This window comes from Cinclus cinclus, chromosome 30 (genome assembly GCF_963662255.1).
Source record: "Cinclus cinclus chromosome 30, bCinCin1.1, whole genome shotgun sequence".
In the NCBI taxonomy this organism is placed as follows: domain Eukaryota; kingdom Metazoa; phylum Chordata; class Aves; order Passeriformes; family Cinclidae; genus Cinclus; species Cinclus cinclus.
This window is the reverse complement of record NC_085075.1, coordinates 1225075-1248560: the sequence shown is the minus strand read 5'-3', so window position 1 is coordinate 1248560 and position 23486 is coordinate 1225075. Positions and strand designations below refer to the sequence as shown.

The following is a 23486-nucleotide window of genomic DNA, read 5'->3' as shown; positions in this document are numbered from 1 at the left end:
CTACAGGGCTCCTTTGTGAAACATGAAGGGGTTTTCTGTTCCAAGAGATAAGAAAATAAGCTGGGTTTTATATCCCTTCCCTTTGAGGGTGATAACAGCTCTCAGAATTCCTGTGGACTCTGATCTCCATGTGAGGGTCTCTCAGTGCAGAAACAATTGGCTGTTGGGATAAGTAGCTAAAAAAATAAGGAATTTTAAAAAAATCATGGAGAAAAGGCTTATTTTCTTTGGCTGCTTGGCAAGAAACCAACTGCCCTGTCCCCAGAGAAAGCTCCTGGGCAGGAGGGAAAAATCCCCGCTTGGTAAAAGCTGAAAGATTTGCTGGGGAAGAAGAATTAATTTGTTTATTTTTTTCTTTCTGACTTCATAGAAAAGGCTGATTGTGCTGGACATTAAATTTGTTTTCATCCCCATTTCTAATCCTGACTGCACAAGAGGGCTTTATCCCAACCTGCATCTGCACCTTGCTCTTGGGCACAGGAATATCCATGGCCTTTGCCAAGCAGGATTAATGTCAAGTAACAGAGCCAGGCCTGGATCCTGGAGGCCTCATGCCAGGGGATTTATTTGGTTTATTTTGTTGGTTTGTGCTGATTTTTTATGGGTGGTTTCTGCCATGGACCAGGTGCCAGTGTCCTGAGTGATTCTGTGCATGGAAAGGGCCCTCAAGGTCTTTTCCTCCTTTTCCTGCACATCCTGGAGCTGGATGGAGGCACTGAGCTTGAAGAGCTCTTGTTGTGGAGGAGCCCAGCCCAAAGCCTGGCTGGAGGAGCTGGGGCAGCTCCGATGCCTCACCTCAGGGCTGTGGTTTAACAAAGCTGAGTTTAATCTCCTCCTTGCCTGCTGGGTTCTTGCTTTCTCCAGCCTGGGGAATCCTCCCTGACCTTTCCCAACAAAGCCCCTTTGTTGGGCCGACCTCAGGCCTTCGGGGCGCCTTTATCTTCCCTTCTTCTAACGCTTGGTTTTTATTGAGGTCACCAGCAGGAGCCCTCAGAGGAGCCGCTCTTGGACTTTGTTTGGAAGGTGATTAAGAGCAAACAGATCCTGGAAAGCCAAGGCAAACCCTTGAGCAAGAGGCAACTTGGCAGTGGGAAGAGCCGCTGGATCCCCACATGCCAGGGAGGCAGGCACGGAGCCTTCATTTCCATGGGGTGCTGGGATTGAGCATTGGGAAGGTTGTCCTTCCTAAAGAGGGGGGTTTTCCTGGCCACTCTCCTTTCCCCATGGGCAATCTCAGCAGAGAGCAGCAGGAGATGCCCTGGGCACCCTTTTCTCTCGCAGGAGTGCTGCTCCAGAGTACCCACTCTTGGGTCAGGGCAGGGGGACGCCTGTGCCCTCCTGGTCCCTACCTTGAGGCATCTGCTAAAAACTCCTAACTGCTCTGGCTTGAAAGAGGTGTTTTTGGGGCTGAAAGAGTTGGAACTTTAATTAGAGTTGAGTTGGGACTTACTAAAAGCTAAGTTGGGATTCATTAAAGTTGTTCAGAGTTATTAAGGAGGCATTTTTTGGGCTGTAGGAGGTTTGGTGGGAACAGCAGCATCTTTGGATCTCCTCTTGATCTCCTTGCTCTCTGGATATCTCCGGCCCTTCGCCTCTTCAATGTCCTGTGCGTTTTTTGGGCAACTCCTGGTGCTGCCCCTCCTACGCACACACTGGGGTCTCAGTGCCCTGTGGGGACCAGGCAGGGCACTGGTAGCACTGGCAGCACTGGGGGTGCCCAACCTGACCCAGCATTGCTTTGATTCCCAAATCCCCATGAGCTGAGCCAGGGAGCCGAACACAAATTCCAGGAGCTGCTGCTCAGGCGGAGGCCACGTTCCTGGCTGGGGTGACAACAGGAAGGGTGGCTGTTGTCCCTTGGTGGCCTCAGAGCGGTTTCCTGACTCCTAACAAGGGATCTCATGGCACAACAGGCTGGGCAGAGGCTGAGTAGGAGGAGGAAGGCTCTGGAGGAGGTGGGTGCTGGCACAGCCTGTGCCATGACTAATGCCAACACCCAAGCTGGGCTCTCCTCCTGGGGCACAGCTCACTCCTCTCCGGCACCATTTCAACTCTGGAAATGCTCTGGAAATGTCAGTATTTGCAGGAATAAAGTTCCCTGGTGTGGAGCTTGGTGCTCTGTTCTGGGTTCTTTGTTCTATGTTCTTTATTCTGAGCTCTGGGTTCTGTTCTGTATTCTAGGTTTTGTTCTCTCCTCTGTTCTGGGTTCTGTTCTGTATTCTGGGTTCTGTTCTGTATTCTCTGTTCTGTGATCCGATCTGATCTGTATTCTCTATTCTGAGCTCTGTTCTGGGTTCTGTTCTGTGTTCTGTATTCTCTGTTCTGTATTCTGGGTTCTGTATTCTGGGTTCTGTGTTCTGTATTTTGGGTTCTGTATTCTGGGTTCCATGTTCTGTGTTCTGTCTTCTGGGCCAGCTCCTTCGTGGTGCTCCTGAGCTGCTCTCTGCCTGCTTGGGGCTCTCCAGAACAGCCCTGGAATTCCTCCTGGAGCAGGGAGGTGCTTCTTGGGCTGCACGGGCTTCCCAACTGGGATTCATTCCCCTCTGTGATGCTTTTCTTCCTCTCTGGAATTCTCTGTGTTGTTTTCTCCTCATCTTACCAGCGAGCTGGGCTGAGCTTCCAGGTTAAACCAGGGTCTGCTCTCCAGGACCTGAGGATTCAAGAGGAGCATTCAGGGATGCAAAACAGTCGGAGCTGGGAGCAGGGTGGAAGGGATGCACCCCAGATGTGGAGCCCTGTCCCTGCTCCCTCCTGGACAGAGCTGGGCCTTACCCTCTGTGAGGAGCAGAAACAAAGAAGCTCCTGCATCCTGTAGAAAAATCCTTATCTGGGCCATTTCACTGAGTTTTGCTTCTTCTCATGCCCCTGATTCCTTCCCCTATCCAGAAAACTTAGGGTTCAGGGAATTTAAATTATCTGGTGGAGACCTCCCTTAGTTAGATTTCAGTAGACTTAAAAGCCCTTTCATGTGTAAGAAATGTGAGGTTTCCAGACTGTTGCAACCTGTGAAAATCGTTGGGCTTGTCCTCCCTCCAGAAAAAAAACAAAAATATCCAATTTTTAAAGCTGAACAGTGATACGCAAGGATGGAAAAGGTACTCAGGAGTGAGGAATTATCTGTGAAATCTGCTTAGAGCAGAGCAGCTGCTCGTGGGCATGTTCAGGAAATAGCCCTTAATTAGAGCAAAACCACCCAGGAATGCTAATGATGTACCTTTGCAGTGGTTTCACTTGGTGAGAAACATTTAAATTAGGGTAAAAACAAGCTGGTTATAAAGTGTAATTCACCTTTTTATGCCCCAAACGGAGCTGTGTGGCTTGGGGAAGGGTGTGGGATGGGATGCTGCTGCTGGAATGGAAACTCCTGTTTTTAGGGAGAAGAAGGAAAACCAGTGCAGCACTGCAGGTAAATCAGCTGTGAACACATAGGTTTGTACCTGGTCTTGCTGTTTCTACTGAAATAAAGGTGGATTTTTCTGTGAAAAGCCAATTTCTGCTCAGGGAGTGAGTGGGGCACTGCTGCCTCCCAGCCTTCCAATCTCAGTAAATATTGGTCCGAAGGAGCTGGAATGTTAAAGAAGTAATAATAATAAATTGTCCATTGGTTTTCAAGTGCTGCTATTCCCATTCCTGGACAGGTGAGGACAGGTGGGAGGACCTCAGTCTTTCCCAGCCCAGCCCTGCCCTGGGCCCTGCCCTGGCCAGGTGAGGTTATGGGGTTTGCTGGATGCCAAAAATTCAGTCTGGATTAAATTCACCTCCCTGCCTGGATCAAATCATCAGGGCCCAGGGAAGCCAGGATGGGGAAGGAACTCTGGGCTCCACGTTCCTGAGCTGGGCTTAGCTGCACCTGCCCTGCTTTGGGATTCCACTGACCCCAAACCAGTGCCTGAGCTGGGCTCAGGGCTGGGCCCCGGATGGTTTTTGTGCTGACACAGAGCTGGAACTGCAGCTGATTCATCCTGGGAGGGCTCACACCCAGCCTGGGCTCCTTCCCCTGGTGTTGATCACTTGAAGGGGAGCTGGGCACATCTGGGGGAGGCTGTGGTGGTCCCCAGTTCCCACTGGGACTCCCCCATCCCTGCTCCAGTGTGGGGATGGATGGGGTTCAGAGCTTCAAGTTCAGGGGGATGGCCAAGATTCCCAGTGTGGGGGGTCTGAGTGCACCCTCTGGGCACATCCTCAGGGTCCTGGGGGGCAAGGGAAGCATGCTGGGGTGGTGCAGATTTTTGGGGTGCTGCTCTGTCCCAGCCCCTGAGAGGGGGTCTCTGGGATCTGGACATGCTTCAGTCTCCCCAGGGCTGGTGTTTTTCCCATCTCCCCGTGGGGAGGGTACCCAATATCCTTCAAAAGGGGAAACTGAGGCATGGGGGGTCCTCAGCCCACCCCTGAGGATGGTTGGGGGGGTTGCAGAGTTTAATTTCCGGAGCCTGCTGCTGACCCAAAGGGCTCTTCTACCTCCCTTCCTCCTCCTGCTTGTCCCCAACCCCTTCTGGGGACAGCTGGGGGAGTGAAGGTGCTGCTCCAGGGACTGCAGGTCCAGGGATGCCAAAATCCAGGTGAGGCTGCCCACCCCCCTGGCCAAGGCTGCAGGACTCTCCCGGTTGGGATCCAGCTGAACCTGGGATGGGGGAACTCCCAGGGAAGGGTCTCCCACCCCCCTGGGTGTCCGTGGTGGGAACCTCCCCTTGGCAGCAGGAGGAGGGTCTGGGTCTGGGCAGTGGGTGGGAGGGAGCTGGGCCAGGGTGAGTGTCCCTGTGCTGGTGTCCTGCTGTCCCAGTGTCCCTGTCCCAGTGTCCTGGTGTCCCACTGTCCCACTGTCCCTGTCCCTGTCCTGGTGTCCCAGTGTCCCTGTCCCTGTGTCCCTGTGCCAGTGCCTTGGCTGGGAGCTGCTCTGGCAGAAGGTTGTGGTAGAACTGGAAGAGCAGGGCCAGAGCAGAAGGTCAGGTGAAGGTGTGGGTTTGGCACAGGTGAGGGGCTGGGGAGTTGTGGGTCATTTTTTAAGGGCACCTGTAGAACCGTCTGGGAGAACTGGTAGGGCCGGAGTCACATCGGCCGTGTGGGAAGGGTTGGAAGTATTGGAAGGATCACTCCTGCTCCTTCCGGCCTGGGGACAGGCTCCCAGCTGCCCTGCACCTGCTGCTCTTCCCCACTCCATCCCAAGTTCCCACTTATCCTTCCCAGGATTAATGTTTTCCCCTCCCAAACCAGCTCCCACAGGATTCAGGGTCTGAGCCCTTGCTATTTCCCTGACCCATTGGGATGAGTTTGTGTCCAGCTCAATCTGCTTTCCCTCCTAAACTTTGAGACTTGAGCTGATTTGCACCCAGGATTTTTTTTTTTAACTTTCCTTTATTCACAATAAATAATAAACTATAATACAAAGACCTCAACACAGATTCCAAAAAGTCTCATTCTTTGGGAATAAAAAGGACTCCCAGCACCAGGAAAGGTGAAAGAGCAACTACGAGCAGCCCCGGGCTGGAGGGTAGCTGCACCCCCCTGCCCTAAGCGGTTTCCCTTCCCCCAGGTGTTCCCATACCTGGGCCAGGTGAGGTCCTGCAGGTGGCCCAAGGTGGGGTCTGGGGCCCTGCCATGGTGCAGAGATGGAGCCGAGGGTGCCAGGGCCTGGCTGAGGGGTTTGTGGCTGTGGGGAAGCTGGAGAGGTTCTAGAGCTCATGCAGGGGTTCTTTGTACACACACAGAGCCCCCGGCCTTTCTGCATCCACGGGGGCCTGCAGGGGAAGGCTTTGGATTGAGAGTCTGAACTGCAGTTGTGGGCATTGCCTGGCTTTGGGGCACATGTGAGCCCGTGTGTGGGGCTCCCTCCCCTCCCTCGGCTTGGCTCTTCCAGCTGCTCTTACGGCGGGGTCAGCTCCATGGACTTCTTCCTCTCCTCCCGCTGCTCTTCCCACTCCTCCTCGGACTCGTAGGTGCCCTTGATGATGGCCACCCTGTCAGACATGTTCATGCAGTAGGGCACCAGGACGTAGAAGTAGAGCAGGGAGGCCAAGCAAGCCCCAAGGATGGGCCCGACCCAGAACACCTGGAAAGTGACAGTGAGAGTGTGATGTCTGTTACCTGGTGAGAGCAGCTCCTGGGGCTGGGGCTCCAGCTCTACCACGGCACCACCAGCCATCCCTGCTCCACATCTCCTGCCACACGCAGAGAGGAAAACGCCTGGTCAGAGACTTCCTGGGCTGAAAACCCCTCAGCCTGTGCTCGCTGAGGGCCAAACCTGCTCTGTAAGTCTGGGGCTGAGCTTGCAGGATGCGCTGGGTGAGAGAAAAGATCAAGCTAGGCTTCTCCCTGGGCTTCCTTCTCAGATGATGATGATACCAATGGTGCTCAGAGGGCACCATGGCTGGTTTCTGTGCCTGGCAGTGTCCAAGGCCAGGTTGGATGGGGCTTGGAGCAACCTGGGCTGGTGGAAGGTGTCCCTGCCCATGGCATGGGTTGGGACTGGGTGAGTTTTTAGGTTGTTCCCACCCAACCTACCCCGAGATGTGTTCGTTTCTGTCCCCTGGCTGTGTTAATCCCTGTGCCACGGGATGAACTGTTCCCCGTGCGTCAAGGGGCAAAACCTCCCTTGTTCTCCAGCCCCTTTTAATCTTTCTTGCCTGGGGTGGGCTCCAACCCCCCCACTTCATCACTCCCAGGGCAGGCCCGGTCCTTTCCCCACGTGCCCCCCCCCCCATCCCTGTGCCCAGCACCACCAACACTCACCCAGTGCGCGGGGCTGAACCTCCTGGTGATGACGGCGGGCCCGAAGGAGCGCGCAGGGTTCATGGAGCAGCCGGTGAAGTAAATCTGCAGGTGTGGAGAGAAGCCTGCGTTAAGGAGCAGGTCGGAGCCACCCTTGGGGAGAAGGGACTGACTGAAGTGGCCCCTGCCAGTGTCTCCATTCCAAAGAGCTGGAGATGACCCCTCACCACCAAAGAGCCCCAAGATCTCCCGTGTTTTCTCCTCCAGAGCAGGTACCTCAGGACCAACTGCACGAGGGCATTTTGGGCAGTTCTGTGCTCACAGGACCCTCACCCTGGACTCACCCCCACCAGGTGGCCCACGGTGACCGAGAGGCCGATGGACAGCGCGGGGGAGCCGACGCTGCTGCGCCGGTTGTCCGTGGATGCGAAGATGCAGGCGGCCAGCTGGAAGGTGAGGATGATCTCCACTACCAGGGCCTGGCCTGGGGTTACGTTGCTGTTGATCTGGAACCATGAGAGTGACAATAATTAACCCTTCCCAGGGCTTGGCATCACCGGGAGGGCTCCCGGATTCTTTGCTGGTAGGTTTGGGAGGTGAAGTTGGATGAGAACCCCCCAGGGCCCCTGCCCAGTCCCTGCCTGAGCTTCCTGGTCTTTCTCTGAAAGGCAAGAAATGACCTTTCTTTGCACTTCTCCAAAATCTGTCTCTCCCCCAAGCCTGTCCCTTCCCTGGGCTTTCCACATCTCTCTCCACTTCCCTGTCTTTACAACACTCTGTGCTTCCCCACCAAATCCCTTTTTCCCTGCATTTCTCTGATCCTTGCAGGCTGTTTTACCCTGACCTCTGCCCTGTACTTGTGGAGCACCTGCTCAAGAGGATGAAGAGTAGCTGGGATGGGATGGAAGGTGAGGGTTGGGATGAAGGTCATGGGTGGGATGGGCTGTTGTGTCCCAGTGACTCTGCACAAAGCCCTGGGGACTCTCAGGGGACTCAACCCCACCGGGCGTGGGAAGGACAAAGTGACCCAACCCATCACGGCTCATTTTTTATCTAAATCTGGCTTGTTTGGGATGCTGACCCTGTGGAATGAGAGGCACTGGAGCTCCTGATCCCAGTGACTGAACCCTCTGAACATCTGTGCTGTTCCCAGGGGTCCGGACCTATCCGTGGCTGGAGCTCCAGCTCCGTCATTCCAGGTGTTTTCCCCGAGGGTTTCAGGCTGTGCCTCATTCCCGCTTATCTCAGAGGGTCCCGCTGTCCCCTCTCCTCCCCTGGAAGCAGCCCCCCGACACCGTCCTGCCCCTCGCTCCTTCTCCAGCTCTTTCCCACCACTCTCTCCGTCCCTCTCTGTTCCCAGCTCCCCCAGCGCACTGGTCCCAGTGGGTTCCTGCTCCCCGTGCCCGTACTGGTCTGACTGGGCTCTGCTCCCTCCCTGCCCCCTGCCGCTGGCACGGCTCCTATCCCGTGCTAATCTCCAGGTGAAGAGGCTGCACTGGGAACATCTCAATGGTGCGGGTGACTCACGGGGCCCTCGGGATAGAGGAAGCCCTCATTAAAGGAGGGGAAAACATCCCACTCATCACCCGCACAATAAAGCCGTCATGTCAGAGCTCGGCTTCGCTCCCGTCCCATTCCCATCCCGCAGTGCGTGCGGGACAGAGCACCGAGGATCCATCCCGACGGATTCTCCTGCCCGAGTCAGCGCCGAAGGAAAGGCAAGGGGAGAAAGGGAGAAGGGGAGAAGGCGAGAAGGGGAGAAGGCGAGAAGGGGAGCGCCCCCGGGCAGGACTCACCGCGTTGATGGCCAGGTTGCCGCGGGTGTTGGCGGGGGTGACACCGTAGAGGATCCCGGCGCCGGCGATGGCCCCGACCAGCTGGGCCAGCACGTAGAGCAGCGTGCGGAGCAGGGAGATCTGGTTGCCCACGAAGAAGGCGATGGTCACGGCGGGGTTGATGTGGGCGCCGCTGATGTGGCCGAAAGCCTGCACCAAGGTGCCGATGGCCAGCCCGAAGGCCAGCGCGATCTGAAGGATGCTGGGCAGGGCCGATGGCCACTTCAGCGCCGAGCCCAGCCCAATGAAGACGAAGATGAGCGTGGAGAGGAACTCCACAAAGACGGCTCGAGCAAAGGCCAGGGTTAGTATTTCCTTCTTCATGGTGGGAGCAGGTGGAGGTCAGCCAGGGAGGAAGAAAGTTTAGGATTGCTCTGTGTCCGGGCTCTGGTGTGCACAGCCAGGTGTAGGGCCATACCTATCTATATATGCAAGAGCAGCAGGAGCTGTGTTAAAGGGCGGTGGGTGGAGCCAGGGAATTAGCCAGTCCTCCCAAATTACCATGTGAACCTGGAAAAGTTTCCATCTGAAAATGTCTTCGGAGCCTCTTGGTGAACCAGCGACTCAGATATTGGTGGCATTTCTCTCCTTTCCCTCTGCAAACAAAGAGCCCCTATAGGGTGTCTCTGTGGTCGTTAAATAACGAGGTTGCATAACGAGGCTGAGCTCCCTCCTCTGCTTTTCCCTTTTACTGCCTCTTGCCAGGTCCTGGGTGCTTCATTAGTACAGGTGTAGTTAGTATTTGCTCCCTCCCTTCTTCCCTTGTGCTTGCACACTGCTCCTGTTGGAAAACCCTTGTTGGCCTGGAGGAGCTCTCCTGGGGCTGGGCTCCGGGTGCATTCCACTTCCATGGGACCCTGAAATGCAAAGGAAAATCAAACACCTGGAGCTTCTCCCAGGCTGTCAAGAGGGCTCAGCTCCAGGAAATAAGTGTTTCGCAGTTGTCCAGGGAGCAGGGGAGGGTTTGGGGAAAGCTTTGTCCATCTGGGGAGCTGTGGATGAGCTGGAGCTTCCTTGAGGTGCGTGGATGGAGAAATGGGACAGAGAGGGCTCCTGGCGCAGAGCCTGGCTGGGGACTTCTGCTCCCTTTCCTCTCTGCTGCTCCTTCCGGAGCACTGGAACAAGTGCTGGCACTGGGGGCTGCTCCCAGCCTGGGAATGACGTCTCCTCCCCTGCCTCCCTGCGCCCTTTCCTTTTCTTTCTGCCTTTCCAGCTCTTGCTCAACGAGCAATGATTTCGCTCCTGGGAATGCCAGCACCAAGCACAGTCTCTGTAGGGACACAGGCTGTATTTACACATCTCCTTTCATGTTCCCGGGCGCTGCCCTCCATCCCAAACCCACCCATCTGCAGACGCTTGGCAGTCAGGGAGTGGCGGGGGAGGCTCTCGGGGCTGAGCACGTGGAGCTGTTGGGGACAGAGGTTTTGGGGTGGAAAAGGTCTCGGGTGACACTTAACAAAGAATTCTTGGTTCTCTCGTAGCCCTTGCAACCTTGTGCCAGGATTTGTTTTTCAGATGGGGTTGGGTGTCAGATCTGCTCTCCTTGCTTGGTTGATCCACGTTTCCTTTCCCAAATGATGCTCAGGCTGGGTTTGCCCCTGGCTGCCAGGTTCCTCTGCAGGGGCAGCCACGCTCCAGCACTCAGGGAGCAAAGCTTTGCAGGCAGGACATTGATAAAAACTTCCCTAAATCCAAAAAGTTGTATTCACTGCTGCCTTCTGAGGAGGCTGTCAGGCCTGGGGAGGTCAAACACCAGAAGGATTCCTGTCCAGAGCAAGGCGAGAGGCCTTCTTGTCCAGGACTGGAAATAAATGAGCTTCTCTTCCTTAGTACCCAAAATCCTGAGCAAAACAGACCTTGAGGGCCTCAAGGGACTGAGGATCTGTTACAGCTTTAATTCCTGATAATCGTTTTCTCCCGGATCTGCTGATCCCAGGGCTGATTGCAGAGTCAAAGCCCAGATCTGTTATCCTCGAAACACCTGGTCCGTTGGCGTGTTTTGGTGAAAGTTTTGCAAGCTGGTATTTCAAGACACCCTGGCTGGATTCCAGCTGCCATAATTACTTGCCACTTCCCTTCAGCCCTGTCTGTGGCTCCAGCTGGATAAAATGCTCCCTGTTCCCAAACCCTTCCTCAGTGTCCCCATCCTGCATCTCCCTTGGTGGTGGCTGCATTTTGCTGTCATCTCCTCCAGCATGCTCCTCGCTTTGGCTGAAAAGACAAAAAAATGCCCTTTCAGCCTCCCAAGTGTGGATAATAACAAGCAAAATCCTTCAGCTGACTAGGGGATATCATCAAATAGGGCTAGGATTGGCAGGGAAACCTTCTGGAAAACACAACCATGCAAAGCCTCTTTTCCCGAGGCAGTTTGGAACTTTTTCTCACCGGGGCATTCCTGCTTGGCTCCTCTGATGCCAGCCTTGGCATTTTGAAGGATCCCTGTCCTCCCCGTGGCTCCATGCCACCCGAGGAGCTTGGCTGAACTGAAAGTGCTTTGATGTGTCAGGTTTAATGGAGTTGGGCAAGGTGCTGCATGCCTGGGGCAGGCTGGTGCTGACAGACGGACACCTACGTGGAGGGGTCACACACGCCTCGCCTCACGTGTCCTCCTGCAGGAGACAACACCAGCAGGCTTCTGGCAACAAGGGCAGGTTTGGCTGGCTCCTTCCTCCTCCTCATCCTCCTCCTCCTCCTCCTCCTCGCTGGCATTGAAGAAAAAAAACACAACCAAAACTGCCCCAATCCACTGCCCAGGAGGGGGACCCCAAGGTGGGGAGGAGGTGGGATGGAGGCTCCTGCTGCCTCATCCTCACCTGGGGCCATCCATCTGCCTCACCCAGGCAATGTGCCAGTCCCTGTCAGTCCCTGCTGTCACCCAGCTCCTTGTCAGCCTGCGCGGGGCTATTGTTAATTTGAAGTTGTTGTTTCTGGTGGGTTCAGCTCCGTGCTGCACCTCGGGGCCTGGCAGAGGCTGCACCAAATTCAGGTTAGAAATGCTGCTGAGCCAGGGTTTGAGATTTCCTTCTCACCTGGCTCCATACCTCAGCCATGGACCTTAAAATTGGCCCAATAATAGAGGCAGGAATAAAAGCAGTGACAGAATGTCCTGAACAGAAGACACTAATTCTGCTGGAACTGGGATCAGAAACATAGAATCAATTGAGCTGGAAAAGATCTCTGAGATCTTCGAGTCCAACCCATGACCTAAAGTCATGGACTGGGATTAAATGACCCAAAGACCTTGGTTGGGATGACATCAGAGGAGAAAGATTGGTTCAGTTATTCCAGAGAAAAGGTGTTTTTGCTGGCTCAGGTCCTGGATTTTGTAATGAGGCATTGATAAGGAAAAAATGAAATATCACACAGCAGAAGCAGCAAACTTTACCTTTGTGAGCCTCAGTTTGGGGGCTGCAGGGAAGGGCTTGTGGCTGCTTTGGGATGCACCTGTACAGGTGACTCAGATGGGGCATTAAAGGATCCCTCTTATCTGACCCCCATCTGCTGCCCTTCTTTTGAAGCTGAAGGATGACACCGCTGGCCTGGGGCTGGTGGCATTTCCACTTTCTCCTGCCCAGCTGCAACGAGGCTTTGGCTTCCTTTAGTCCTGTCTGCAGAGCCAGAACGCTGTGACATCGACTTTGGGGCTGTTGTCACGTCCCCTGCTGCTGTCCCTGCTGCTCCAGCCTGCAGTGGGGCCGGGGGTCACCGTGACTTGGTGGGCATGGTTAACCCCTGCTCTGTCACACAGATATCACCTAAATGCTCTTTAGGTGTTGTCTGGTGACAAAGCTTAATGACAGCTCTGCTCTTTGCTGAGTGACTCCTGGAGGTCCCTAGGCAGCTCTGGGGCTGCTCTGCCTCCTCAGTTCATTTGCATTGAAATCATCGTTAGATTGTCCCATGGGATCCTGAGCCTCAGGGGAAGCAAAAGCCGGTTAGAAAATCAGATGACACGGTGGGGAAGGTGGGAGGAACCCCCAGTCCTGATTTTCAGGTCCAGCCCTTCCCAGGAAAGCCACGAGGATGTCCAGGGACATCCCAAGGCCCCCTTTCTGCTCACTGGGAATCCTTATGGGCTGTTTGTTGTGTCCTCGGGATTCAGAGTTGGGGGCAGTGGTGTTTTTCCTCTGAAAAGGTGTTTGCTGTGGAAATATCTTCACTTGTGCAGTCCTTCCTGGGAGTACATCTGGGAATAAATTGAAAGGATGTGGGGAGGGAGATGTCCCTGGGAAGGTGATTTTCCCCTCCCCTGGCACTGCTATCCTACCTGGGCTGGAGGAGATCTTCTGCACCAAGGCAGAGGGGCCTGAAATCACAACCAGGCTCTGAATCACCTGAAAAACATCATACATAAATTAATGAGTTATCGATATAATTGCAGGAATCTGGAAACTCCTAAAAACATTCTGGGGGTGTGGGGGGGTGAGAGTTGGACAGGAGCCAGAGAGCCCCAAGCCTGGGCTGAGCCCCCCAGTGCGGGGGTTCTGCCCCTGTGCTCAGGTGAGACCCCACCTGCAGAGCTGCTCCAGCCCGGGGGTCCTGCACAGGGAGCACCTGGAGCTGCTGGAGCCAGTCCAGAGGAGGCAGCAGGACGAGTAGAGGGATGAAGCAGCTGCTGTGAGGAAAGGCTGGGAGAGCTGGGATTGTTCAGCCTGGAGAAAAGAAGGGTCTGGGGTGATCTAATTGTGGCCTTTCAGTGCCTGAAGGGGCTGCAGGAAAGGTGAAAAGAGACTATTTCTAAGGGTCTGGAGCTCTTGTCTTGGAGGACAAGGGGGAACAGCTTCCCGCTGCCAGAGGGCAGGGTTAGGTGGGATACTGGGAAGGAATTTCTTCCACTGAGGGTGGTGAGGCCCTGGCACAGGGTGCCCAGAGCAGCTGTGGCTGCCCCTGGATCCCTGGACGTGTCCAAGGACAGGTTGGACATTGGGGCTTGGAGCAGCCTGTGCTAGGGGAAGGTGTCCCTGCACATGGCAGGGGGGTGGGGCTGGATGAGCTTTAAGATCTCTTCTCACTCAAACCCTCACATGGTTTTATAAAAAGCCAAGATTTTCACACAATTCCCCTGGCTCCAAGTGTCCAAGGTTTCACAGCAGAACACTGGGGACAATACATGGACAGCTGGGGAAAGGGAAAATCCATTTTTTCACCCGTTCTGCCTCTGAAACTCAGAGCAAATGCACCAAGGAATTTCTCAGCTTTAAAAATGCTCACTGGGGAGTTAAATAGACCCATGCTGGGAATATCCCTTGTGCCATCAGATCCGGAGCTGAAGATTCGTACACTGAGTGGTGTCTGGAAATATGGGATTTTTCTTTTGTTTGTTTAGATTCCTGGGAAGTTTGGATAAAAATTCAGGCAGAACCTCCATTCTCTCCAGCAGATCCTTTGGCAGAACCCTTGGAATAGAAGAATTTTGGGATGTTTGGCTTTCCTCTGGAGCACTAGCACCTTCTGGGATGGTCTGTGGTCATTTCCTACACCTGGCCCTGCCTCCCCCTCTTGCACTCCTGGCCCCGACCCCTCCTCAAGGAAAACACACTCAGAAAATATTTCTCCATCTACAATAATGATGGAAAATAATGATGTACCTGATCCCAGGTACATGGCACTGCAGGGAAGTGACTGCTGGGGGCTCACGCAGCCCCTGGGATTGGGACTGGGAGAATTTTGAAAGATCAGGCCAAGAAATTCCAGCCAGAGAACTCAGCTCTGTCCCCCACCAAGGTGAGCCTGGGCTGAGCTCTGTCCTCCCTGTCCCACAGGTGTGACCAGGGGCTGAAGGGGTTTGTCCTGTGCTGGTACAGGTGAGTTTGGGCTTCTCCAGGCTATGACTTCACTTCCATGTTCTCCCAGTCGTTTCCCATTTTCCCACGTGATACAGAAACCCTCCAGGCACTGGGATCAATGTCGGTGCTCCCAGGTTCTCCCAGATTCCTTGAGCAGGGATTTGGATGCTCTTGGGTCCCTACAACAGGTGAGGGATCAGTGGGTGGGTGTGGCAATGCTCCTTCCTGGAGCTGGAGTGGGGAAAGGAGGGAATTCCTCGGGATTAAGTACACGTTGCATCAGAATTTGGGGGAGCAGGACCAGGGCACGGCCCCTTTGCTGAGGCCTTTCCAGTCCTGGGGTCCCTTTGGGGCTCTGCTGCCAAGAGAGACCCCGAGGGGCTGGAGCATGTGCAGGGGTGGGAATGGAGCAGGGACAGGGCTGGAGCACCAGGGAAGGGTCTGGAGAACTCCTGAGGGTCCTGGGGGGCTCAGTAGGAGAAAAAGAGGCTCAGGAGAGACCTTCTGACTCTGCATAACTCCTGGACAGGAGGGGACAGCCAGGGGGCATCGGGCTCTGCTCCCAGGGAACAGGGACAGGAGAGGGAACAGCCTCAGGCTAGGCCAGGGGAGGTTTAGTTTGATACTGGGGGAAATTCTCTCAATGGAAGGAGTTTCCCAGACCAGGCACAGCTGTTCAGTGCAGGGGTGGGATCCCATCCCTGGGGGGAATTTCAAAGTTGTGACACCTGGGGACATGGTGAGGGGTGGTCCTGGCAGTACTGGGGAAACACTTGGGCTCGATGGTCTCCAAAGCATTTTCCAACCTGAACAATTCCATGGTTCCAGGAACATGGCAGCCAAGCAGCGAGGACAAGGAAGGGGATGTGGGTGTGTGCAAAATGCTCCGGAATTTTCACAGCTTTGCAGAAGGATCAGCCCAAAGCTGAGGCCATCCCTGACCCCAAGGTGGGAGAAGGGGAAAACCTCGTGGTCTTGGGAGGACATGGGAATGCTTCAACTCCTGGCTCAAATAATTCCCTTGGCATCTGGCACCCCAAGTGCTGCCCGTGTACGGAGGATTATGGTTGCTCTGTGGCAGCTCTGGGTTCCTGATCCTGCCCTCCAATTCCAGCTTCCCCAGTGAAATCTGGAATGTCTGGGTGGTTTCCAGGCAGGTCAAGTTTGGGAAGAGACACAGTTCCACAGGGAAGGTGAATTTGTATTCCTAGGAAGATTGGGGCTGCTTCAACCACCTGGCTGAGGGGTTTGGGGTCGGAGAGGTGTCTTTATAGGACTTTATATCTATTATTTACCATAGATGTGTCAGTGCTTTCCATAAGTGTGTCAGTATTTGATCCCTGTGTCTGAACTCGAGGGGTAAAAGGGGATTTAAAACACTTCATGTGAAAGAGGAGAGCCATTATCAGACATTAAACCTCAGGTTCACATTAAGCCTGTGAGACTTAAATATTGTGAAGGTAAATAATAAATGAAATGCTTTGATCTGGAGAAGAGACATTGAACACACCAACATTAATTTAAATAAATAGCTGAATTCAACAGTGTCTTTTTCTACAGCAGAACATGCCTAGGGTGACATCTGGAAAAGTCTGCTGGGATTTTCCTGCACACATGCATGGATTAATTTTCCTTTAAAAACCCCATACGACTTTTAAAAGTGAGCATTTGATAACAGAAATACAATTTGACACTGGGATGGGGTTAAAACATTATTTTATTGCCATTGCTGAGAACAGAGGGAGTTTTTGAGAAGCCTCTTCTGAGCTAAAATTCAAATTCACCATCAAGGAGCAAAGGGAAGCAGAATCCCTGTTTTTGGGTGGATCAAACCAGGGCTGGGAGTGCTGCCTTGACAAAGCCCTCTGGGGGTGTTTGCATGGATTGGATGTGGATAAACACCTGGCCTGGGCCAGATCAGAGCTGGGCTCCCTCCTTATCCCTCCAGCAGCAGCCACTCCAAGAGCTGAGGAAGAGCACAGGGAGAAAGGCAAGGATGGATCTGATGGGAGGAGGGGATGGGGTCTGGGGAGCAGAAAGAAGAGCATCCTTTGGTGGGGGGGTCCTGTCAGAACAGGGGGAGGGAAAAGTTCCAGAATGATCCATAAATCATCTCTTATGATTTGGAATGGGGCCCAATCTCATTGAATATTCCCATGAAGAGCCTTTCCAGAGGAATCCTGGTGGGGCTGACACCGATGGGACAATGCTGGAGACACTGCTGGGATTCACTCTGGGAATGGAGAACTTGGGGCAGTGCAAGTGAAATGGGGTTAAATCAATGGCTAAAAGAGCAAAATTCACCCAAAGACCAAGCCAAATTCCTTGGCCAGGCTGAGGACCATGACCAGGTCCTGACAGGGCAGAGGGAAGGGGTGGGTGGGGTTTGGAGGGTCTGGAGTGATGTAGCCATGAGAAAGGGATGTGAGAAGCAAGTGATGGAGATGAGGACGAATTCCTGGCTGTGAGGGTGGGGAGGCCCTGGAATGGATTTTCCAGGGAAGCTGTGGCTGCCCCATCCCTGGAAATGTCCAAGGCCAGGTTGGATGGGGCTTGGAGCAACCTGGGAGAGTGGGAAGTGTCCCTGCCCATGGCAGGGGGTGGAACTGGGTGGGGTTTGAGGTTCCTTCCCATCCAACCCATTCCAGGATTCTGATTATTCCCCCCTGAAACACGTTGGGTGTGAAATTTTTCCTCTGTGTGTTCAGGAGATCTGAGCGTCTGAGAGGAACAGGCAAGAAGGGAAAACCAGGGAGAAAGAGGAAGGACAACCCTGGCCCAATAACAAGGTGGGTATGAGGTTGGGCTGTAACCCGGGCTTGTCGTTTCACAGCAGAGAGAATTTGCAAGCGCTCCCCAGTGGGGCCGGCAGGGACTCATGGCCACACTTCCAGTCCCATCTTCCCTGGAAAGTGCCTGTGGGAGCACCTTTGTGTCCGTGGCGGGAGGGAAGGGGCACTTTGGTCCCTTTCACGGCAAAACCTGTTGTGTGTGACACTCATGGTTCACAGTGAATGCTCCCGTTCCTGCTCCCGCTCCTGTGTGTGAGCCAAGAACCGAGCAGGGACCCGAGATGGGAGCAGAGTGCAGCAGCAATGAGGCATCGGGTGGCAACCTCCACACCCAGGGTAATGAACACTCTTCAGGCTCTGGAGCTCTCCAGGAGGAAACAACCCCAGCCAAGCTCCGTGTCCTGCTAGGGGACGTGGAAGAGGGAATCCTGGGGAGATCCCTTGTTCCTGCAGGGTTGGGATTTACTGGCTCTCCCCCAGATCAGAAACCCCCCAGGCATGGGGAGAGCTGGGGACAGGAGGTGAGTGGGACTAGCACAGCATCTCCCCGGGAGAGGATTCAACATCAGTGCCCCAGGAGAAACGAAGGGAGAGAGGGGAGAGGTGAAATGCTCCTCTGGACGAGCACTAAAACCATGCCAGACGTTTGCAGCTCCTCTCTCGGCTCCGGGAGAGGTTTGGCTACACCTTCTCAGACATGCCCCTGGGCAGGGTCTGGGGGGAGTGCAGCTCCACGGACTGGCGCCGCCGGACCTCACGCTCGGCCCAGTCCGGCTCAGGCTCGCAGCCCTTGAGAATGGCCAAGCGCTCCGAGAGGGTTTTGGCCTGCGGGAACAGGACGTAGTTGTAGAGGATGGAAGCTGCTGCAGCCCCAATCAGGGGACCCACCCAGAACACCTGGAGAGGAGAGAAGGGTGGGGTGAGTAAAACCCAGCCTGGCTTTGGAGGGTGGGGAGGAACTGGGATCTCTGAGGGGCATTCCAGGGGCTTGGATTCCTTCCTGGGAACAAAACACCAAGTCAGCTCTGCTTTGGCCATCGCTGGGGTCCGAATTCCCCTCCAGTGCCTGGATATTCCCAACCATCCTCTTCCACCATTCCCCCTTTGCTCAGACTCTACATTAATGACAGGCCCATTGTGAATGTGCTGAGTGATGTGGCATCATCTGGAGGAGCATTTTCCTACCCACTTATGGATTGCTGGGGGAGGAGGAGGTACCAGCCTGGGTCAAAACCCTTGGAACACATCAGGAACCACCACAGCTCTGCCTCCAGCTGGGCTCTTTGCAGATGAAAACAATAAAATCATGGAATCTCCTGAGCTGGAAAGGATCCACAAGGATCCTCAAAATCCAGCTTCTGGTCCTTCTTGGGACAACCACCACCAATCCCACCCTCTGCCTGAGAGCATTGCCAAAATGCTCCTGGAGCTCTGGCAGGCTCAGAGCCACGGCCATTCTCTGGGGAACCAGAGAGTGTTCCCAAAGGTGTTCCTATATCCAGGAACAGGAAAGATCCCCAGGACTGGCAACAGCTCCACGCTCCATGGGTTCCATGCACTAAGTCATGTCAACAGACCTCACACCCTGATCCTGTTGCAATGCTCCCAGTTTGGAAAAGCCAATTAAGCATCCAGCAGCCCCACCTCCTGCTCCTAATCTCTCCATCTCTCCTCCAGCTGGGAGCTGGCATGGAAATGCCTGGAATTTGTCTGGCTTGGTGAGTTTGAAGGAATACTGGCAGTTCTGGGGCCTCATCCAACCCAACCCCTAGAGCCAAGTTCTCACCCAGTGGTCGCTGAAGTCTCCGACGACGACAGCGGGGGCGAAGGACCTGGCAGGGTTCATGGAGCAGCCGGTGTAACGGATCTGCCGGGAATACCACGGCCGCTGTCAGCATTAAACCCTTTTACCACTTTTTAAAAAATGTTGGGGTGTCATTAGGGTGATTCATCCCCTGAGCTGCTGCTTCACCCTCCAGCATTCCTGTTCCAGGAAAAGGGATTCCAGGAGCCGCCACCACCTGAGTCAACACCGTGAGGTGTCTGAGCTCGTGTGTCCCCAGCGTGGTGTTGCTGTGCTGCAACCCAAGCTCCCAGTCCTGCAGAAAATTCCCTCTCGTGCCTCTGAGGACAAGAGAGGAACAGTCCCATGGCCACAGGGGCTCGTGGAATGTTGAGGATGGAAGGTGAGCTGTGACCAACAGCATTTCCTGTGTGCACTGGGTGTGGGGGCTGCTTTGGACCATCACCCACCCAGCTGGGATTTCCCTGAGTGTCCATCCCAGACACTTGCCAGACTCAGCATACTCTCGAGAGCCCCAGCTGCCCAGATCCCAAGGATTCCTGTAACCCCCTATGGAACCTGAGGAGAGGCAGAGTCCAGGAAAATCAAGTTTTTCATGCCAAATAAAAGCTGAGCTCAGGCCACAGCTCTCCCATGGCTTTGGTGGGACTTTTCCCACTCTCTACTGAAAAACCCCAGGTTGCAAACCCCTGTGAAGCCTGAAGATGCAGCCAAACCAACTTCAGGCAAAAACAAAGAAAGAACCCCAAAAGTACCACCAAGTTTTGGCTCATCCACTCACCCCGAGGAGGTGCCCCACAGCCACGGAGAGGCCAATGGAGAGGGCAGGGGAGCCCAGGTTGTCCTCACGCCGCTCGTCTGTGGAAGCAAAGACACACAGGACCAGCTGGAAGGTGAGGAACAGCTCCACTGTCACTGCCTGCCCCGTCGTGGTCTCATTGTGCAGCTGGAATGGGAGGAAAAATATTCCAGGGCTGAGTTCTGTGAGGGGATGGGAATATGGGAGATGAATCAAAAATCTGGGGGAGCCAAAAGAAATGGGAGATTTTTGGCACCAGTCAGAAAAAAAAATTTCAGGTAGAAGTGGCTCAATGGGAAATGCTTGATTGACCTCTCAGGGAATAGGAAATTTTATTGTCACTTTATTTTTTCCTTTTTTTTTCTTTTCCTCATACTCAAAATGCCTTTTGGAAAAGTTTACAAGTTTTGAAGACATTGAAAAGAAGTATTTTAGCATGAAAAAAGAAAAAAAATCCAGTTCCCCACTTTTTTGACTCAGAGAATTTGTCATGTCTGATCTGGAGCTGTCCCTGGCTGCACCCCCTCTCCTCCAACTCAGTCCCTTCTTTCCCTGTGTCCCCCTAAATCCTATACCCATCACTTGGTGATCCCAGCAAGGTCCTAACTGCCCTCCTGCCCAAGCTCCAGAGCGAGATCTTCCTCATTCTCCTCCCCAATATTCCTGTCCCTTTTTATGCACAGGGATAATCTGTGCAGGCAGCCACATGATGAACAGTCCACAGGGGAAAAAACCTTCTTGAAATCCCCAGTTCCCACTTTTAGGTGGTTTAAGCTGTAAACCAACCAAGCTGGACCAGTCTGAATCTCCCTTAAACCTCCTGCTTTTATTACCCTTGGTCATTACCAGCCTAAATGCCCTTGTTCAGATTAAACCACAATCCCTCTTTTTAACCCTCCTAATCACTCTGGCAGTGTCTTCCTGCTGTGGGAAAGGTGATTTCCATGTGCTGCTTCCCAGCCCAGCTCCCTGCTCCTCCCCTGCCTCTGCTGGGTTTGGGTGATGTTGATCCTGGCAGGTGCCTGTGCCCACCTGGGATGGTGACAGTGGACACTGGAGAGGGGACACTGAATCCCTGGGTTTCAATTCCTTTTCCCCCTCCTGTTGTTATGTGCAGAAATTGGGAAGGGGTGTTGGAAGCCAGGATACCATTGGAGAATCCCCCATGGCTTCCTAAGCTTCCCTGGCTTTTTATTTTTTCCCTGTCTGAAACCAGCCTGGGATTCCTTGTGAAGCTTTAGAGAATCCATGTGCTGGGTTTTGGGAGGAACCAGCTGGATCTGGTGTGACCATCCCATCACAATGGGCAGCAATGAGCTGAATCTAATGAAAATCTGAGATTTAGACCCAAATTTCTCCTCTTCCCACCACTTCAGCAACCTGGAAATTGTGGCTTTGCCAAAGCAGAGCCAGGAAAAGGCTGCCTGTACCCACACCAGAGGGGAAAGTGGGATGAGCCTGGGACAAAAGGAATACAGAGATCGTATTTTGGATGTGTCTTTCCTTAAACCCCTGGGACCCCCAGAATCCCCAGACATGCCCCCCAGTAGAGCCCCAGGTAAAAATGAGATGGTTGTGACTCCAGGGGAGCCAGCTGGATCTTTCCTCTGGCTTTAGCCCTAAAAACAGGGGGCATTTTGGCACCGATATGAAAAGAGGAAAGATTTCCCAGGTGGAAGAAGTGGCTCAATGGGAAATACTTGATTTACCTCAGGAAAATTTTAGCCCTAAAGGGATTTCCTAAATCCAAAATTTCCTAAATCCCCTAAAAGGGATTTCCTAAAATTCCCTAAAAATGAAAGTTTAGCCCTAAAACCAGAGGAGGAAGATGAGTCCTGCCTTCATCCCTGCTCCTGGCAGGACCCTTGGAGCAGCAGGGTGCTGAGCTGTGGCATTCAGATTCTTCTTTGCTGATACCAGAGGGTCTTTGCTGGCCACAAGCCCCTTCCTCCCACCCCCGAGCCTTCCCAAAGACCCTGCCCAGTGTCCCCAAGCCTCACCTTGTTGAGGGCCAAGCCCTCCCGTGAGTCTGCCGGGGTGATCTGGTGCAGGATGGCAGCGCCCACCACCCCCCCCAGCAGCTGGGCCACCACGTAGAACAGGGCACGGAGCAGCGAGAGCTGCGAGCCCAGCAGGCAGCCCAGGGTCACGGCCGGGTTGATGTGAGCGCCGCTGACGTGGCCCAGGGCTTGCACCAGGGTCCCGATGGCCAGCCCGAAGGCCAGCGCGATCTGCAGGGTGCTCGGGGCCGGCGCCGAGGGCCAGTTCAGGGCAGAGCCGAGGCCGAAGAGGACGAAGACCAAAGTGGCCAGGAATTCTGCGAAGACAGCCCTGGTGAAGGCGATGGAGCGCAGCTCCCACATCATGGGGGCTCCCAGGAACGATCCCACCCAGAGCGTTCTCGGTGCCCTCCTCCTGCTGTGTCCCCGAGGATGACCTGGGACATCATTTATATATCTGGAGGTGGGGGGGGGGGCGCACAGGATCAGCTGCTGAAGGGGATGGGATCCTGGTCCCAGGAAATCTGATGTGTTTTTCCTTCTGTGTTCCAGCTGAGGGAACATCAGATCCTGCCCCTTCTATTAAAGCTGGGGAATGCAGAGCTCGCCACCCTCGGGAGGTCATGTATCAGCTTCCAGCAGGGCTGGCAAGGACTTCTCCCTTTCTCCTGCCCTCTTTCTCCTGCTCCCTTTCTCCTGGCCTTCTTTATCTGGAAACGATCCCCAGACACAGGAGCATGGAAAGGGCAGGAAGCAATGGGAGTCTGTGGAACTGGAGCTGAGGTCATGTTGTCTCAAAAATCAGGCCATGGGCTGTGATTTAATGACCAGAAAAATCCCAGAACATGGAGAGATTCCTGAGGGTGTTCCGTGCAGGGCCAGGACCCTTGAGGGTCCCCTCCAACCATGGATATTGCATGATTCCATGAAAAGTGAGTGCAGGGGAGGCACAAAAGTGATTCTTTACAGCTCAGTTCCTCAGAGTACCTGAATTTTGCAGCCTGGGCGCAGATTTCCTACCCAGAAAAGGGGGAACCACTCCCAAAGCAAAGACTGTCAGAAATTCCCATGTGAAAATATGACCCCAAGGCTGGTGCACCTGTGCCCTAATTATGGCCATTTTGGCCAACTCAGCTTTTCAGAAACGTCCTTTTTAGTTCTTGGTGTCAGTCCCAGAGTGAGAATTTCTTCTCTGGGATTTGGTTCTTCCCATCTGCTCCTTACCCAGGAAGTTTCTTTTCCCTTTTCTCCATTTCCCATTCCTGAGGGATGCCTGTAAAACCTTTTCCTTGCCTTGTCATTGGGGTTGGTGGCTGTTTTTTCCTCTCCAGAGCCAACTCTGTGGTGGGACCATTTTATATCAGAGGGATGCAGAGCATCAAGACCAAGTGTCCATTTTTGGGCTCTAACAAAGCCTCTTGCTCTATAATAAATAGATTATTTTTCCCTTCCATAGTAGCTGTGCAAGTGCCATGGGACTGATGGTAAATGCTCCATATTGCTGGAATTATTCATGGAATGATGGGATATCCCAGGTTGGGAGGGACCCACAGGGATCTGTGAAGGTTCTTTTCTCCATGGCAGGTGGGGAGCAGAGCTCCCAGGGGGAGCAGAGGATGGATGCAATGGAGTTGCAGTGGATGCAATGGATGCAGTTCCCTTCCAATGGAACTGACATTCTTGTCTTCCCCCTTCTCCCTTCTTCTCTCCCTTCCTTGCTCCTCCTCTCTCCCCCTTTTCCTTTCTCTTTCCCTCTCCCCTCTCC

The 23486-nt window shown here is 54.0% G+C and overlaps 2 protein-coding genes across 2 annotated transcripts; both read right to left on the bottom strand.

Annotated features, from left to right (window-relative positions):
- Positions 1-5860: 5860 nt before the first annotated feature.
- AQP5 (aquaporin 5) lies at positions 5861-9044 on the bottom strand. The gene is made up of 4 exons (XM_062511070.1): positions 8502-9044; positions 7050-7211; positions 6727-6810; positions 5861-6046 (listed from the first exon to the last, which is right to left on the bottom strand). Exons 1-4 carry the CDS (start codon positions 8862-8864, stop codon positions 5861-5863), a joined length of 795 nt encoding a protein of 264 aa, XP_062367054.1. The 5' UTR covers positions 8865-9044.
- Positions 9045-17799: 8755 nt separating this feature from the next.
- On the bottom strand, positions 17800-22087 carry AQP2 (aquaporin 2). Its single transcript, XM_062511071.1, has 4 exons — positions 21722-22087; positions 19704-19868; positions 18905-18985; positions 17800-18015 (listed from the first exon to the last, which is right to left on the bottom strand). Exons 1-4 carry the CDS (start codon positions 22085-22087, stop codon positions 17800-17802), a joined length of 828 nt encoding a protein of 275 aa, XP_062367055.1.
- Between the last annotated feature and the right edge of the window lie 1399 nt (positions 22088-23486).

Coding starts and splice junctions, on each gene's coding strand:
- AQP5 (XM_062511070.1), bottom strand. CDS start 8,864: ATGAAGAAGGAAATACTAACCCTGGCCTTTGCTCGAGCCGTCTTTGTG. Junction 7,212..8,501: donor GCAACCTGGCCATCAACGCG/GTGAGTCCTGCC, acceptor TCATGGTTCCAG/ATCAACAGCAACGTAACCCC. Junction 6,047..6,726: donor GGTTCAGCCCCGCGCACTGG/GTGAGTGTTGGT, acceptor GTCACTTTCCAG/GTGTTCTGGGTCGGGCCCAT.
- AQP2 (XM_062511071.1), bottom strand. CDS start 22,087: ATGATGTGGGAGCTGCGCTCCATCGCCTTCACCAGGGCTGTCTTCGCA. Junction 18,986..19,703: donor CTGTGGGGCACCTCCTCGGG/GTGAGTGGATGA, acceptor TATTCCCGGCAG/ATCCGTTACACCGGCTGCTC. Junction 18,016..18,904: donor GAGACTTCAGCGACCACTGG/GTGAGAACTTGG, acceptor TCTCCTCTCCAG/GTGTTCTGGGTGGGTCCCCT.